This window comes from Medicago truncatula, chromosome 2 (assembly GCF_003473485.1).
Source record: "Medicago truncatula cultivar Jemalong A17 chromosome 2, MtrunA17r5.0-ANR, whole genome shotgun sequence".
Taxonomy (NCBI): Eukaryota; Viridiplantae; Streptophyta; class Magnoliopsida; order Fabales; family Fabaceae; genus Medicago; species Medicago truncatula.
Genome location: NC_053043.1, coordinates 48,924,148 through 48,938,151, shown reverse-complemented (window position 1 = coordinate 48,938,151; position 14,004 = coordinate 48,924,148). Strand labels below are relative to the sequence as shown.

The 14,004-nt window shown below is 31.0% G+C and overlaps 2 protein-coding genes across 4 annotated transcripts; both read left to right on the top strand.

Moving 5' to 3' along the window:
* Positions 1–2,381: 2,381 nt before the first annotated feature.
* On the top strand, positions 2,382–7,639 carry LOC11441969 (IQ domain-containing protein IQM5). 3 transcript variants are annotated; one of them, XM_003597530.4, is made up of 10 exons: positions 2,388–2,802; positions 4,604–4,674; positions 4,763–5,103; positions 5,198–5,312; positions 5,681–5,746; positions 5,846–5,934; positions 6,040–6,127; positions 6,277–6,507; positions 6,719–6,823; positions 7,006–7,639. In XM_003597530.4, the coding sequence occupies exons 2-10, from the start codon at positions 4,639–4,641 to the stop codon at positions 7,330–7,332; spliced, it is 1,398 nt and encodes a 465-aa protein (XP_003597578.1). In that variant the 5' UTR covers positions 2,388–2,802; positions 4,604–4,638; the 3' UTR covers positions 7,333–7,639. The 3 variants fall into 3 exon arrangements, with proteins under 3 accessions (XP_024631927.1, XP_024631928.1, XP_003597578.1); XM_024776159.2 differs by having other exon boundaries at positions 2,382–2,802; positions 5,681–5,934; XM_024776160.2 differs by lacking the exon at positions 4,604–4,674 and having other exon boundaries at positions 2,383–2,802; positions 5,681–5,934.
* Positions 7,640–9,242: 1,603 nt separating this feature from the next.
* On the top strand, positions 9,243–12,293 carry LOC11430655 (protein IQ-DOMAIN 1). The gene is made up of 5 exons (XM_024775895.2): positions 9,243–9,610; positions 9,697–9,915; positions 10,783–11,010; positions 11,134–11,247; positions 11,323–12,293. Exons 1-5 carry the CDS (start codon positions 9,554–9,556, stop codon positions 11,923–11,925), a joined length of 1,221 nt encoding a protein of 406 aa, XP_024631663.1. The 5' UTR covers positions 9,243–9,553; the 3' UTR covers positions 11,926–12,293.
* The last annotated feature ends 1,711 nt before the right edge of the window (positions 12,294–14,004 follow it).

Below are 14,004 nucleotides of genomic sequence, written 5' to 3'. Positions count from 1 at the left end.
TGAAAGTGACAAGAAATAGATCCAATTTTAATTTGTAGAAATTTGTTATGAAGAGGCCAATTTGAAGACCTTAATTTTAATCTAACAAGGACTGAAACAGTTTTTACAGAACTTATTTGGATAAGTCACCCGGGTCCTCTAATGAACTTTGAAAACATCTTTTGAACATGTGAGCCGGACCGGGATCCTATCCACCTGCGGTTTTCAATCTCGATCTTAGATCTATTATCCAACGGTTACAATTATGAAGCATGGATTTTAGAAATTTCACACAATTTAAGATTTTGACCGTTCATTTTAGATCAAGTGGAATCCAGATCCTTGGTAAGCCTAATAGTGTGGGTCCGAACATGCATGAGGTTAGTTAGTAACATAGAATAAAGGTACTATAAGTTAAATTGCCATTTAAATGCGCAGAGCTTTATTGAGGAATCAGAAACAGAAAGTGGACGTTTTTGTACTATAACAAACTCTAGCCCTAGGCTAATTCAGATGCATTAGTAATTTAATAAAAATGGTATGAACAAACAACTAAAGTAATGACAATTCATTCAACCTAGGAAATGTTAAAGAAAGGTTAGTCAAAATGGTATGAATATGTCATCCATCAGTCATATTAGAGGGTAAGCAGGGATAGGCATATAGGCAACCATCAACCAAGTGCACCTATATTACATTATAATTATACATACATTTGATTCCCAACAAAAAGCAAAACGAAAAGAAAGCTAAAAATAAAGATGGTGCAATGATTCATGTTGACATCGTTCTAAACAGAAGAATTTTAACTATTATGAAATTACATTTTTGTGGGTGTAATATTGGTTTTTTCATAATTCAAGACCAAATGATGATATAATAATATAAGGAATATATTTTAAAAATGAACAATAAATTCATCTTGTTCTTTCCTTCAAAAAAAAAAAAATACATCTTGTTCTAGTTTGCAAATGGCCTTATTTTTAGGACAGTTATTTTTCATGGATACAGATGTTAATAAAACTTGTTAAAAGTATTAATTAGTTCCATGAATAGTTGAAATCAAATCAAATATTTTCCGGGTTGTTAATGATAATTCTTACTTAAATCTTACAAAAGTGCAATCTCAACATTCAAATACATTGTAAATTTAGTATAGGTTGAAGTCATAGTTGAAACTTAAATTTTGATTAGAGGAGTTGGAGGGAAGTTAAATCTTAATAAAGTTAAATTTTGATTATCGTGAAGTTGGAATAAATTTTATTTTGCTTTACAATTGTTAAAAGAAGTGTACAAGTCATTTTGATGATCGACAATTGTTTGTTACGGAAGAGAGATAAACTATTACAAAAAGAGTTGTGTTATTTGAACAACCATTTTATTGACAACCATAATTTACAAAGAAAATGATGTATTGACACAAAAATCAAGCAATAAAGAGAGAAAGTAAACATAATATGAATATGTGAAAGAAAGTTGTCACAAAAATTGTCGAAAAATGATTGTACAAATATAATTTCTCTTAAAAAAAATGTATACAACAATTTAGTCATTAAACTATCACACTCTATAATTTTATTCATAAACTATAAAAAATATATAAGTATTTCCTAAACCAACCTCACATTCAAACATCTAACACTAATAATAATGTTTACAAAAATTATGAAAATAATTGGAGCAGTTATATTAATTTTTATTAAAATTAACTAAATTAATTAGGCCACCTCTATTAATTTATTATTTTCAGCCATATTTCTCGATCATTACTTTACATCAAATCAAACAATTGAACCCAAATGTTAATAAACTTTAATCAAGACAAATCGTTTAGGATAACTTGAGTTCAAATTCTTACAAAAATAATTTTTATTAGATTTTTTTTAACAAAAATTTCTATTAGATTTTACTTACCTCCCATCCGAATTATATATTACTATCATAGTTCCATCTCCTAGAAAGAGATGGGTTAAAAACAAAATAAAAAGCCAATGACAAATAACTTGAGATGCTAATCCTTTATTCCTCCTAATTAATCGGTGACATCAATTAATTACCAATGATTAGTGAATGCGTGCATAGAAAGTTTATCACACAAAATATTACTGTACTAATATTACAGCATGCAGGGGGTGTGACCTGTTGATGTCATCTGTGGCTATTTCTGAGAAGCAAAAGCCATTGATCACAATCACAAATATTCCAGCAAGCAGGGGGTCACCAATATTTGATGTTACTTGTGGCCAGTTCTAAATAGCAAGAGCCAATTCAGGTCAACTTATCATTCTATTACTTACATTTTTATTTGTACAAATTCCTAGTGAATGTGAGCTTAATTAGTTAACAAAAATTTGGAACCAATCAATTAAAAAAAAACAGCTTTGATAATGCCATTTGCCAAACACAAACTTTATAGTATTATAAATATATAACACCTGAGAAGTGATTCGGTAGAGAGTTATTCATTTTGTGACATTTGTTTATTTTATAGAAGCAGTTACCAGTGAGTGTCCTCGGTTGTCATACCTTAGTACTAGTTATTAATACTAAATATTCACTATAAACACAATTATATATATAGTAGTCTTAGTGAAGAAGCATTAATATTAGGAAATTGTGTTAACTAAGAGAAGAAAATATAAACCATAAACAATTGAAGGAACAAAAATTGGATGAAACAGTTTTGATGTTTATTGAAACTATAGTTAGATTTCGTATGTATCACTCATAACTGCCACTGCCACTGCCACTGCTCTAACTTCAAAGTCTAGTGAACTCTCAAATTTACTCCTTCTCACGTTATCAAGCTTAGGAAATATAAAGGTAAGTTCATCAACCCATTTTTCAAGTGATATTATTTATTCTACATCATTATCAAGAGGAAGATGCACTTTCAATAAAATTAAAGTTATTTTTATTAATAAGGGATTATAGTAAGAGTAAGTGCATCTTACATAATTACATGTGTTTATAATCTCTTATTAAAATGCTTTATATATTAAGCTTGGGGACTATATAAGAGTAAGTTCATCAACCTACTTTCTAATAAGAGATTATTTATACAAGCAATTTTCATTTTATATAAATACATGCAGCTAGGTAAGATGCACTTTATGTGTGTGTGCATGCGCGCACATCATTACCGTCGAAAAAACAAACATTAACATTGTTGGTTGTTTGATTTTCTGTTGTGTTTTATTGTAAATTTATTTTATCCATCTAATACTAAATTTATTTATTTTTATGCTAATAATATTAAAAAAAAAATTACATATACCACAATCAAGTATTTTTGATAAATTAAATTATATTTCTAGAGTGTTGCAAATAATAGGTGGATGAGATAGGTGTCAATAATCAATATAGTTAGGATGTCATATCTTTCACAAGATACTATTGTACTCTATTTTGCTTAAAAAAATGAGAAATTTCCATTAAAAAAAAGGGAAATAAGACCAAAATAAAGATATAAATGATATTGGTGATATTGCAGTGAGATTGTCTTTACGTTAAATTTTTGGGCAGCAGTGAGATCGTTCTTATTGCAATGAAGTTTAACTAATATTTAAATAATATTGTAAAAAGGATAAAATCGAAAATGCAATAGCTAAAAAAGGTTTAATTGAGAGAAAAAATACCACATTAAAATTAAGTACTCCAGTTATATCTATGCACTACGTTCCCTCAAAAAAAAAAAATATATGCACTACGTGTGTATACACACATAGGTAGTGCATAGATATAACTTGTTTTTGTTTTATGATATATATCATAAAACAGAAACTCATTAATGATATTAAAGTAAATATTTTAAAATAATATACATACATCAAAATACAATAGAAAAATATGGATAAACATAATTATTTGTAATATTTTTATTAGGGTTACGTACGTTTTATAAAAATATACACCATCTAATTATTATTATAAGAGAAAAATAATGTTTTAGGTTCATTGAATAACTGATGTATCTGATCAATAATTCAGATCATATGCATCAATTATTCAATGAACTTAAAAAGTGATTTTTTGTTTATAATAAATAATGACCGGGGTGTATTTTTGTAGTAGTGATGAAATTTAGATTCTCACTGGTTCAAGCTTGTTTATTTATTTTTGCTAGTAGTTATATAAAAAAAAGTGTGACTTTATTTGTATTTTATGGCACATCTTTTAAAAACTGTATAAGAGAAAGGAAATAAAATGAAAACAATAAAATTGTAAATATTCCTTCAAAAAAAAAATTGTAAATATTAAAAAAAAAAAAAAATTGTACCAAAAACCCATATTCTAATTGTATGTACTATACTACTATGGTCCTTTCATATTTTGACAAAAGTGGTCTTTTGATTGGTAGTTATTATTTTTATGATTATGTCAAGAAAGATTCTATATGCCCTTTCTAGCAAAACTTTGGTTGTTGAATTAATCTAATAATCAATATATAGTTTTCTATTCCAAATAACTCAATTTATAGGACTTTCTTTGCAAGTAACACAACTAATTCTCCTTATATAGTTTTATATTCACATAGGCCAAATACCAAAAGGTCTCAATTTTCTGCAATATACATGTCTCTCTTTGCATATTTGAAGCTAATATCTCTTTCAAACTTATGCAGTATATATATTTCAAAGAGTAAACTTATGTGTATAGATGAAAATTATAAAGAAGCTGAAATTTTACTTCCACGTGAGCCTGTCTCTCAACTTTCTATATTTACTTTGCAAGTTTCCAATATTAGTTAATTACTTAGCTTATGGATATGTTTCTTGTGTAGAAATTAATGGTGATGTTAGCTATAAGCAAGGAACAAGATAACAAAGTGAAATTCAGCAATGACATTAATTTCAATACTTTCTATAAGCCTACTATTGAAGAAGAGTGTATAGGCTTGAAGGTAGCATTGTCATGCAAATATCTAGTACAGAATAATTCTGATACAGAAGATGAAGTTGAGGACTCTTTGTTACCGAAAAAACCAGAAGTAGTGATGTTATTTTCTTCTCCATTTACTGATTCTGACCGTGATTTAGCTGCGACAAAGCTGCAGAAAGTTTACAAGAGTTATAGGATTCGAAGATATTTAGCAGATTTGGCCGTTGTTTGCGAGGAGCTATGGTTAGTGCAATCCAATATTTAAGTTATGAGTGAGTGATTAGTGCTGCTTATTGTACTTTCCAAAATGGATTCTTAAGTTTGTTCACTGCTTCAGGTGGACGGGTTCAGAAACTTCTGCTTTTCAAAAGTGCTTGATATCACATTTTGACTCTGATAAATCTGAATCAGCTATTTCAAAATGGGCAACTGCAAGGACAATGGCTGCTAAGGTATATCATAGTTTAATTAAGTGCTTATAGCATAAGCGTTTATCATATAAGTGTTGATTTATATGTTATTTCTATACCAAAAGATAAAATGAAGTCAAGCTGTTTTCATATAAGTAATAAACTGTTTTCATAAGCTATTCTGAAGAGCTTATGGAAGTAAGCTAAAAACAACTTAAGAACATGCCGTAAGTTGTTTTCATAAACTCTACTAAATAGTCTCACAAGTATTAATACCAATAAATAAGATTAAATAAGTCAATCCAAACATGCTCACTCTTAAGGGGTTACATTTTATATGCTTCCTTCAATGTTTAGGTTCATATTAGTCTTCTTTGGAAAATTAAAGTTCTTTTTTCTTTGGTTGGTAGATGGGAAGAGGATTATCCAAAGATGATAATGCGCAAAGATTAGCTCGAAAACATTGGCTTGAAGCTGTAAGCTCATACTTCTACATTGTAATTGCTTTATCATATGGTTTCTTGGACTCCAAGAAAATAAACTTACCGAGGCTAATGCTTTCTTATATTTTGCAGATTGATCCTCGTCATCGCTATGGACACAATCTGCATTTCTATTATGATGTATGGTTTAAGTGTCAGAGTTCTCAACCCTTTTTCTACTGGTAAATATTAACTGAGCAAGCACTAGTATATACGGATTTGAATATAACTTTTGAATTTTGATCCATATTTTGTAATGTCTTAATACATGTTTTGCTCACATGAAGGTTGGATATTGGTGATGGAAAAAAAGTCAATCTTGACATATGTTCAAGAAAGAAATTGCAAATGCAACGAATAAACTATCTTGGACCTGTAAATTTTTTCATTCACCCACATTGCATTCAATAACTCTAGTTAATATGAGCATTTCAGACTATCAAACTATTTTATAATTTTCAAAGTTTGCCACTAAATTTTTATGTTGTATTAACAACTTCAACATTGATGCTTGCAATTTGCAGATAGAGAGGGAAGCATATGAAGTGATTGTGGAAGGAGGCAAGCTTGTTTACAAACAAAGCAATAACCTTGTACACACAACCGACGGATCTAAGTGGATTTTTGTTCTTAGCTCGTCTAGAGTTTTGTATGTTGGACAGAAGGAAAAAGGCAAATTTCAACACTCAAGTTTTGTAGCTGGTGCTCCTACCATTGCATCTGGAAGAATTGTTGCACACAATGGAGTACTTCATGTATGCTACATTCTTTTTCTCACACATGTGACATGCCCCTCCTTAAAATAGAATTTTATAATTTTTTTTTTTTTTTTAAATTTAAAGACACAAAGAGGAAATCTCTTAGCAACATGACAGAATGTTATGGAATTGATCTTCATGTATGGAATTGAGATACACATTTCATTTCATTTACATGTGAATTGATCTTCATTTACATTTTATTCAGGTTATTTGGCCCTATAGTGGCCACTATCGTCCAACAGAGAAGAATCTTAAGGAATTCATTCGCTTCTTGGAGGAACATCATGTGGATAATATGACAAATGTAAAGGTGAATAATCATGTCGAAGCATCAACTTTCACTCTAGCTTTATTAGTTTCGTACTTTGAGTTTAACTCAACCTTACAAATTCAACTTGTGACACGATTCTTCATAAAAAAATTAAGCCTTATCTCAACAAGCATCATCAACTTGTCGAATCTTGAACCTTTTTATGTTGTTGTCTCATGCAGAAACATCCAGTTGATGATGATATTATACCTCCCAATAAACCTGTGGTTGAGGAGCTTCACTTTGAGTACATAGAAAATGTGGGGAACTTTGATACCAATGTGGAAAATAACAAGGCATTGTCAAGCAAATGGACTACTGGTGTTGGTCCTAGGATTGGTTATGTAAGAGAGTACCCACCAAAACTTCAACTTCAGGCACTTGAACATCTTAATCCATCACCAAGAGTCAACAATGGAACATTTGAAGACAAAACAACCATTCCATCTTTAAGAGCCAGTCCAGAAGTTCATCTGTCACATAGACTTGAAAATATGGAACTTATCTAGTTCAATGTTCCAGCTACATATGAGGCATTCATGTGCATAGACACTACTTTAACTTTAGCATAAATATTTGGAATGTAGTATATATTACATATTATATTAGTACATAATATAGGAAGATAAAGGTCATAAAGGAGAAAACCCAATATTATTATTTTTTATTTGGGTTTTTCATGGCCATTCTTTGTGTTGTATTGTCTTCAACTTCATAGTTGCTTGTCCAATAGTTTTGAGGGGATGGTTAATCATACATTGTTGCAAGTCAAAGTCACATATGATAGAAAAAAAAATTATTCACCTCTCTTTCTTACTCTCCTATTTGTTTTTCATAATCTTTGTATTGCGTGTAGTCAAAAAAATTCTCATTCATATAAACATTATCTTAAAGTCATTAAGTCAAGATCAGATAGCTCTAATCTTAACCTAGGTGCATTAATTTTGAAAGCAAATTTAAAATGAGAGTAGTATGCTCTTGATCTACAACTCTAAACTTAGTTGTTCGCATAAAAAATTATGCGTCAATAAGTAGGCCGTGCAAAAAACCATTAGGAAGGAAAAAGAAATACTCTAAATTTTCTTCTATCAATTTTATGGGGCCACAATCTAAGAAAATTGGGTCTTCTAGTGAGTTTTGTAGGACTTGGACCGTGTAGAGGATCCAATAATCACATCATTAATAAATGCGTGGCTCTTAGAACGGTGTCATTTCTTATCATTAAATGACAAATTAACACGTAATAAATAATAATAAAAGAGATGTTAATTTGTAGCATAATTAAGGGCACAAGTTAAAAATGTTGATTTATGGCATAAGACACATGTTAAGAAATCAAATATAGAAATAAAATATTCAGAATTATGCATTTAGAATCTCATAGGCTATAATTTTATTTTTTTAAATACAAAATTTCTTTGTTCAATTTTATTTTTTAGCAATTTATTTTCTGCTCTTATGACGCAAAAGAAAATACACCAAAGAGCATTGCATGAGAGTGTAAAGAGATTATTTTCAATTTAACAAGAGGTCTGAATTCCTATTATTCAGTTTAGAAAACAGATGAACAGTGTTAGATCTATCGAAAGAAAACTTTGTTATACATTATAATTTTACTCGACTTAAATGATTAATCTTTGAAGTTACGTGACGTATAGATAATTAATTCACATAAAATAATGGTTTAAATGTGTCATTGGTCCCTGCACTTTCATCAGATTTTGGCATTAGTCCCTGCACTTTTTTTTGTTTGGCATTGGTCCCTGCACTTTGTAAAAATATTGGTATTGGTCCCTCTGTTAACTTTCTGTTAAAAAAAAAACACAAAACCAACGGAGTGCCACGTGGCCCAATCATTTCACGCCACGTGGCACCAATATCAATATTTTTTACAAAGTGCAGGGACCAATACCTATATTTTTACAAAGTGCAGGGACCAATACCAATAGTTTTTTTTTTTTTTTTTAACAGAAAGTTAATAGAGGGACCAATACCAATATTTTTACAAAGTGCTGGGACCAATTCCAAACAAAAAAAAAGTGTAGGGACCAATGTCAAAATCTGATGAAAGTGCAAGGACTAAAAACATATTTAAACCTAAAATAATAAGGGTGTGTTTGGATGAAGGGTTTAGGAGGGGAAGAGAGGGGATGGCTTATTTTTCTTTTTTAAATTACGAACATTATAAAATGATTTTTAGAAAATTGAATTAACAACCTGATAAATAATCATATAATACTTTAAAAATATTTGATTTATTTAAAAAAAAAAAAACATTTTACATTGTTCTAAATATTAAAAAAAAAAAATTGAACCTTTCCCTCCATTTCCTCCTAAACCCTGAATCCAAATAGAGCGTAAGAGTTAATCAAGGAAATGCTCCCTATAAAATCTTTGTTTTCTTTAGCAGCATTTCTAAAGACAAAAGCTAGATTCAAAATGTTGATGTAAAATGGTGAGTTAACTCGGAGCGCGTTGGGCGAGAAAGCTGAGTTTTGATGTTGACTTATTTGGGTACCGTTACACGTTACGGTCTTTTTCTTACACAAACAAATCAAACGTAAGACGACGACACCACCACCTACCTACACTTTCAAATTTCAAATTTCTCTCTGTTTCTCTCTCTCTCTCTGTGTTTCTTTTTACATACCCCCCAATTTCACAACACAACCCTAAAAATCTTTCTATCTATTTCATCATCCACTCTGCAAAAATCGATTCTTTTCTCCAATGGGTGCTTCTGGAAAATGGTTTAAATCACTTCTTTCCAATAAGAAATCCGATCAAGTAAATTTACAACAATCCCTTTTTTATTTTTATTTTTCCTTTTTTATTTTGTTGTTGTTAATTTAGTGTTAATGTTGTTTATTCAGGAGAAAAAGTGTAGTAGTACTAAGAAGAAATGGAAGATATGGAAAACTTCTTCTTCTTCTTCTTCTTCTTCAACCATCAACAAGACTGTGTCTGATTCTTCCATTACAGATACTGCTGCTGCAGTTGCTGTCGTTGTTCGAGCTGCACCTAAAGATTTCATCCTTATCAGGCAGGAATGGGCTGCTATCCGCATTCAGGCTCTTTTTCGAGCCTTCTTGGTAACTATTTCTTTTCTTGCTGTGAATATTGTTCATATCATAGTGTGCTAGTTTGAAATTCAAAGTCCGATTTAGGATCAGGATTCAGGGATTAGGTTCTATTAACTTTTTACAAGATCTACCAATAGTTGGGATTTGTGAGTTTAAAAATTGGACCTTTGTGTTTTCATGATTTGAATTTTGAGATCAACCTGCGTCAAAATTTGAATTTGAATTTGAATTGTCAACTTTTTTTGTCCTTTTTAAGTCATCTAAACTTTTCCCCCTTTTTTCCTTTATTGGGGTTGAATGATTTAGGTAGTTAGGTTCTTACTACTAATATGCCAGGGGAATATAATGCATAACTGAGTTATAAACACTAGCAAATGTTAGGATAAATTGCAGAAATATTAGCCACTCTTTTTCACATTGTTTTAAGAGGATTTGATCAGTATATTTTGCATATGTCTCTTGTGCTTAGTTTTTTCCTATGCTAATGATCTTCATGTTAATTAGTTTACCTTATAATGGCCTTGTATTATCATCTTTTAAATTTTGAAATCAGCTCACAGCTCGTCTTTACCAAATTGAAATTCAACCCTTTAGTCCTCCTTAATATGACTGTAAAATCCCTCCCTTTACTCTTTTTGGATTGGGGAAACATAAGTAGTTAGGTTCTTTTGTATGCTTGTGGTGCTAATAATCTGTCAGAGGAATATGATGCATAACTGAGTTTATCATTCAGCATAAACACTGCCCATATTTTGATGATTTATTGCAGAAATATCAGCCACTCTTTTTTTATTTTCTTTCTATGTTGATACTCTTCATTTTATTGATTTAGTTATTTCATATCATACCTCTATTTCTATTTAAAATACCTTGAAGGCTAGACGAGCTTTGAGAGCATTGCGAGCAGTGGTGAGGCTGCAAGCAATATTTAGAGGCAGGCAAGTCAGAAAACAAGCAGCTGTTACTCTAAGGTGCATGCAAGCTCTGGTTAGGGTTCAGGCACGTGTAAGAGCTAGGAATGTGAGGAAATCTCCAGAAGGCAAAGCAGTGCAGCAGCTATTAGATGACCATCGCAACCATGCTGATTCTGCTAAGCTTGTAGAGGTATCAAATTAATTTGTTTCAAGATAATAATTGCATAACATTCTCTAAATGGTTATTTTGAGTTACAAGGTTATAGTAGATGCTAACATAAGGGATAATTTGCCATGTTATTATTATTATCAGCAAGGATGGTGTGAAATTCCTGGAACTGCAGATGAAGTTAAAGCAAAGCTAAGAATGAGGCAAGAAGGTGCCATCAAGAGGGATAGAGCAATGGCATACTCTCTATCCACACAGGTAATTAAGTGTTGACAATATCTATTCATTTAGTTTAGTTCCAATTCCAATATATCTTTGCTTGCTTTTTAACAGTCAAGAATAAGTGCTAGTCCAAACTCAAAATCCACAAAATCAGTGTCTCTTTTCAAGCATCATCACAACCTTGACAACAAGAGCTTAGGAAATAATTTGTTAGAGCGCTGGATGGCAAACAAACCATGTCCATGGGAGAGTCCAATCTCAAGCAGGAAGAGTGAAGAACTTGTTCCTACTTTTCAATCAAGAAGGAATGGTGTGACAACTAGGATTTCAGCTCTTAAAATCTGTCAGCAAACTCCATCATCTTCGACTTTAAGCTCCGAATACATGAATGATGATAGCATTTTATCAACTTCATGTACATCTGGATCTCCATCTATGCCAGAAGCAACAGAGGAAAAAGATGCTCACCTGCCTAGCTACATGAATTTGACAGAATCAACTAAGGCTAAGCTCAAAACTTACAGGTCTTCTTCGCAGAGTTCGAAGAGACTCGTAATGGATGATTGTATGTCTCATAACACAAGTACAACTTTTCTGAATGGAGATAATAGTATAAATAGTTCTGGTTCTGAACCTTCAGTTAATTTATGGAAGGATCATTGTGCAACACCTCTAAGGGCAAGTTATTATCAAAAACGATATGGCAGGAGATAGAGAATTACTCTAACAGTTGCAGCATGATGCTGTCTACTTTCATTGAGTTCAACAGCTTGTTGTCCATTGTCATCTTGACACAGTGAAATGAACTGATTTGGTTTTGATGTAGTCACAAATTCTACGCTTTCACTCAATCAATACAGCGGTGCCATTTATGAGAAAGTGGCTAACTTTTAGTGTAGATAAAAAATTTATGTGAGGAATGAAATAGCAAACTATTGCGCTACATTAATTTATATTGTGTGTTTTACTTTTAAATATACATAATAGTTGTTTTTTTGTTGTTCTTTATCCTGTAATCCCCACAGACATAGCTTTGGATTAATCTTGACATTACGTTTGAACCATGTTTAAATTTTGAGTAAGAAGTATGAGCTTAAGATGAGACTATATTACTCATTTTCTGAAGATATGGGTGCTCTTTTGTTACTTCCAATATAAGTAAAAGGTAGATGCTCAATGTGGTAAGTTACATATTTCCTGAGGGCTTTAGTTATAGCTTTTGTGTGACCTATGAAAGCTTGACTGAACTTGTGCATGCAGGCTTGGTTAAGAATTCAGTTACAGAAGCTGAGTTAAGACTTCTTCTTGATATTAACAAATAAGTTTCTCCTTGGTATTGATATGCGAAGTTATTAGATATCTACCGCTTTTTTGGTATTAAATTTTGACTCTGATGGAGTGATGGGCAAAAAATTCAGTGCTTTTTAAAGGTTATCTCCTTGGTATTCTCCTTTTTTTTTAAAGGTACTCACCATAATTATGAGTGCATTTGTTTAAGTAATAATGATTTGCTATATATGTTAAATAAGATTGTGGTTCATCCTCGTGAGTTATAAGGATATTGTACAATATATGTAGGGTCAATGTTTGAACTTGAACACCCCACATCTTATCATATGAGGTAAATTTGTAGTTATTAGGCTACTTGATAAAAATAATAATAATAAGATTTTGGTATTTATAAATAATTCAAATTTCATTTTAAATTCTTCTACAAAAATACTTCAAACAATGGTCCTTCAAATAATTTCTATATGTTATATAAACATACGGTTGCCTTAAAAACAAGGATAATTTTTTTTTGCTAGAACCATTGTTTGAAGAATTTTTTTGGAAGGACTATAACAAAATTTCATATATTTATAAGGGTTAAAAATATACATAACCCATTTATCCTGACATATTGAAAATTGTTGTTCCCACTTGAAGCAAAGCTAAGAAACACATGGAAATGATCGGTTTAACCCCTCGGTAGTTAATTGAAGTTGGTTCTATCGGTAGTTAACTGCCGATGCAATGAATTATGCATAAAGCAAAACCTGCTATGTATTCACAGGTCAATTTCTGGCGCATTTATACCAATAATTCAACAACATCAATTCCAGAGATAGTGCAACTCATACACCAGTTATAATCAATCATAAACGAGAACAATACATAATCTTTCACAATTGACTAAAATTAAATCAATCTCACATTTCGTAAAATTACACGAATGTTTGAAATTCAACAAAACATAAAAGAGTGTTTGAAATTAAACAACACAATACATAACATTACATAAAATCTCTATTGACATTCTACACACATGCAGATGGAACAAACACAAAGATATAATATATTGTCTTCAACCATGAGCCTAAACATAAATCCTACGTCGCAATCATCACGAACAACTCGAGGAAAATAGATCGTTTTCCACATGTCTTCATCTTTATCTGCTATCAGGTCTGCACAAGTCATCTAAACAAATATGTGATGTGTATATTGATTTTCACTGAAATACTCAAAATATTTATTAAGTTGTGCCTTGAAATCATCAATAGTGTCTGTCGGAGTTAGCATAACCTTAATTGTCTTTTTGAAAGCAGAGTATCGAACACGACCTTCAATTTGTGCAACATCAAACATGTTTAACTTCACAAAAATTTATGAAAAATCAAACACTAGAATAAAGTTTTTCTGGTGTGTTTTAACTTTGTGGTAAGTGTGAACAACAAATTTCTAACATATTTGTGTGTATAATATGCTTGTTGGAGAGTTCATGGGGCCTAAGCAACAACAAGATAATGA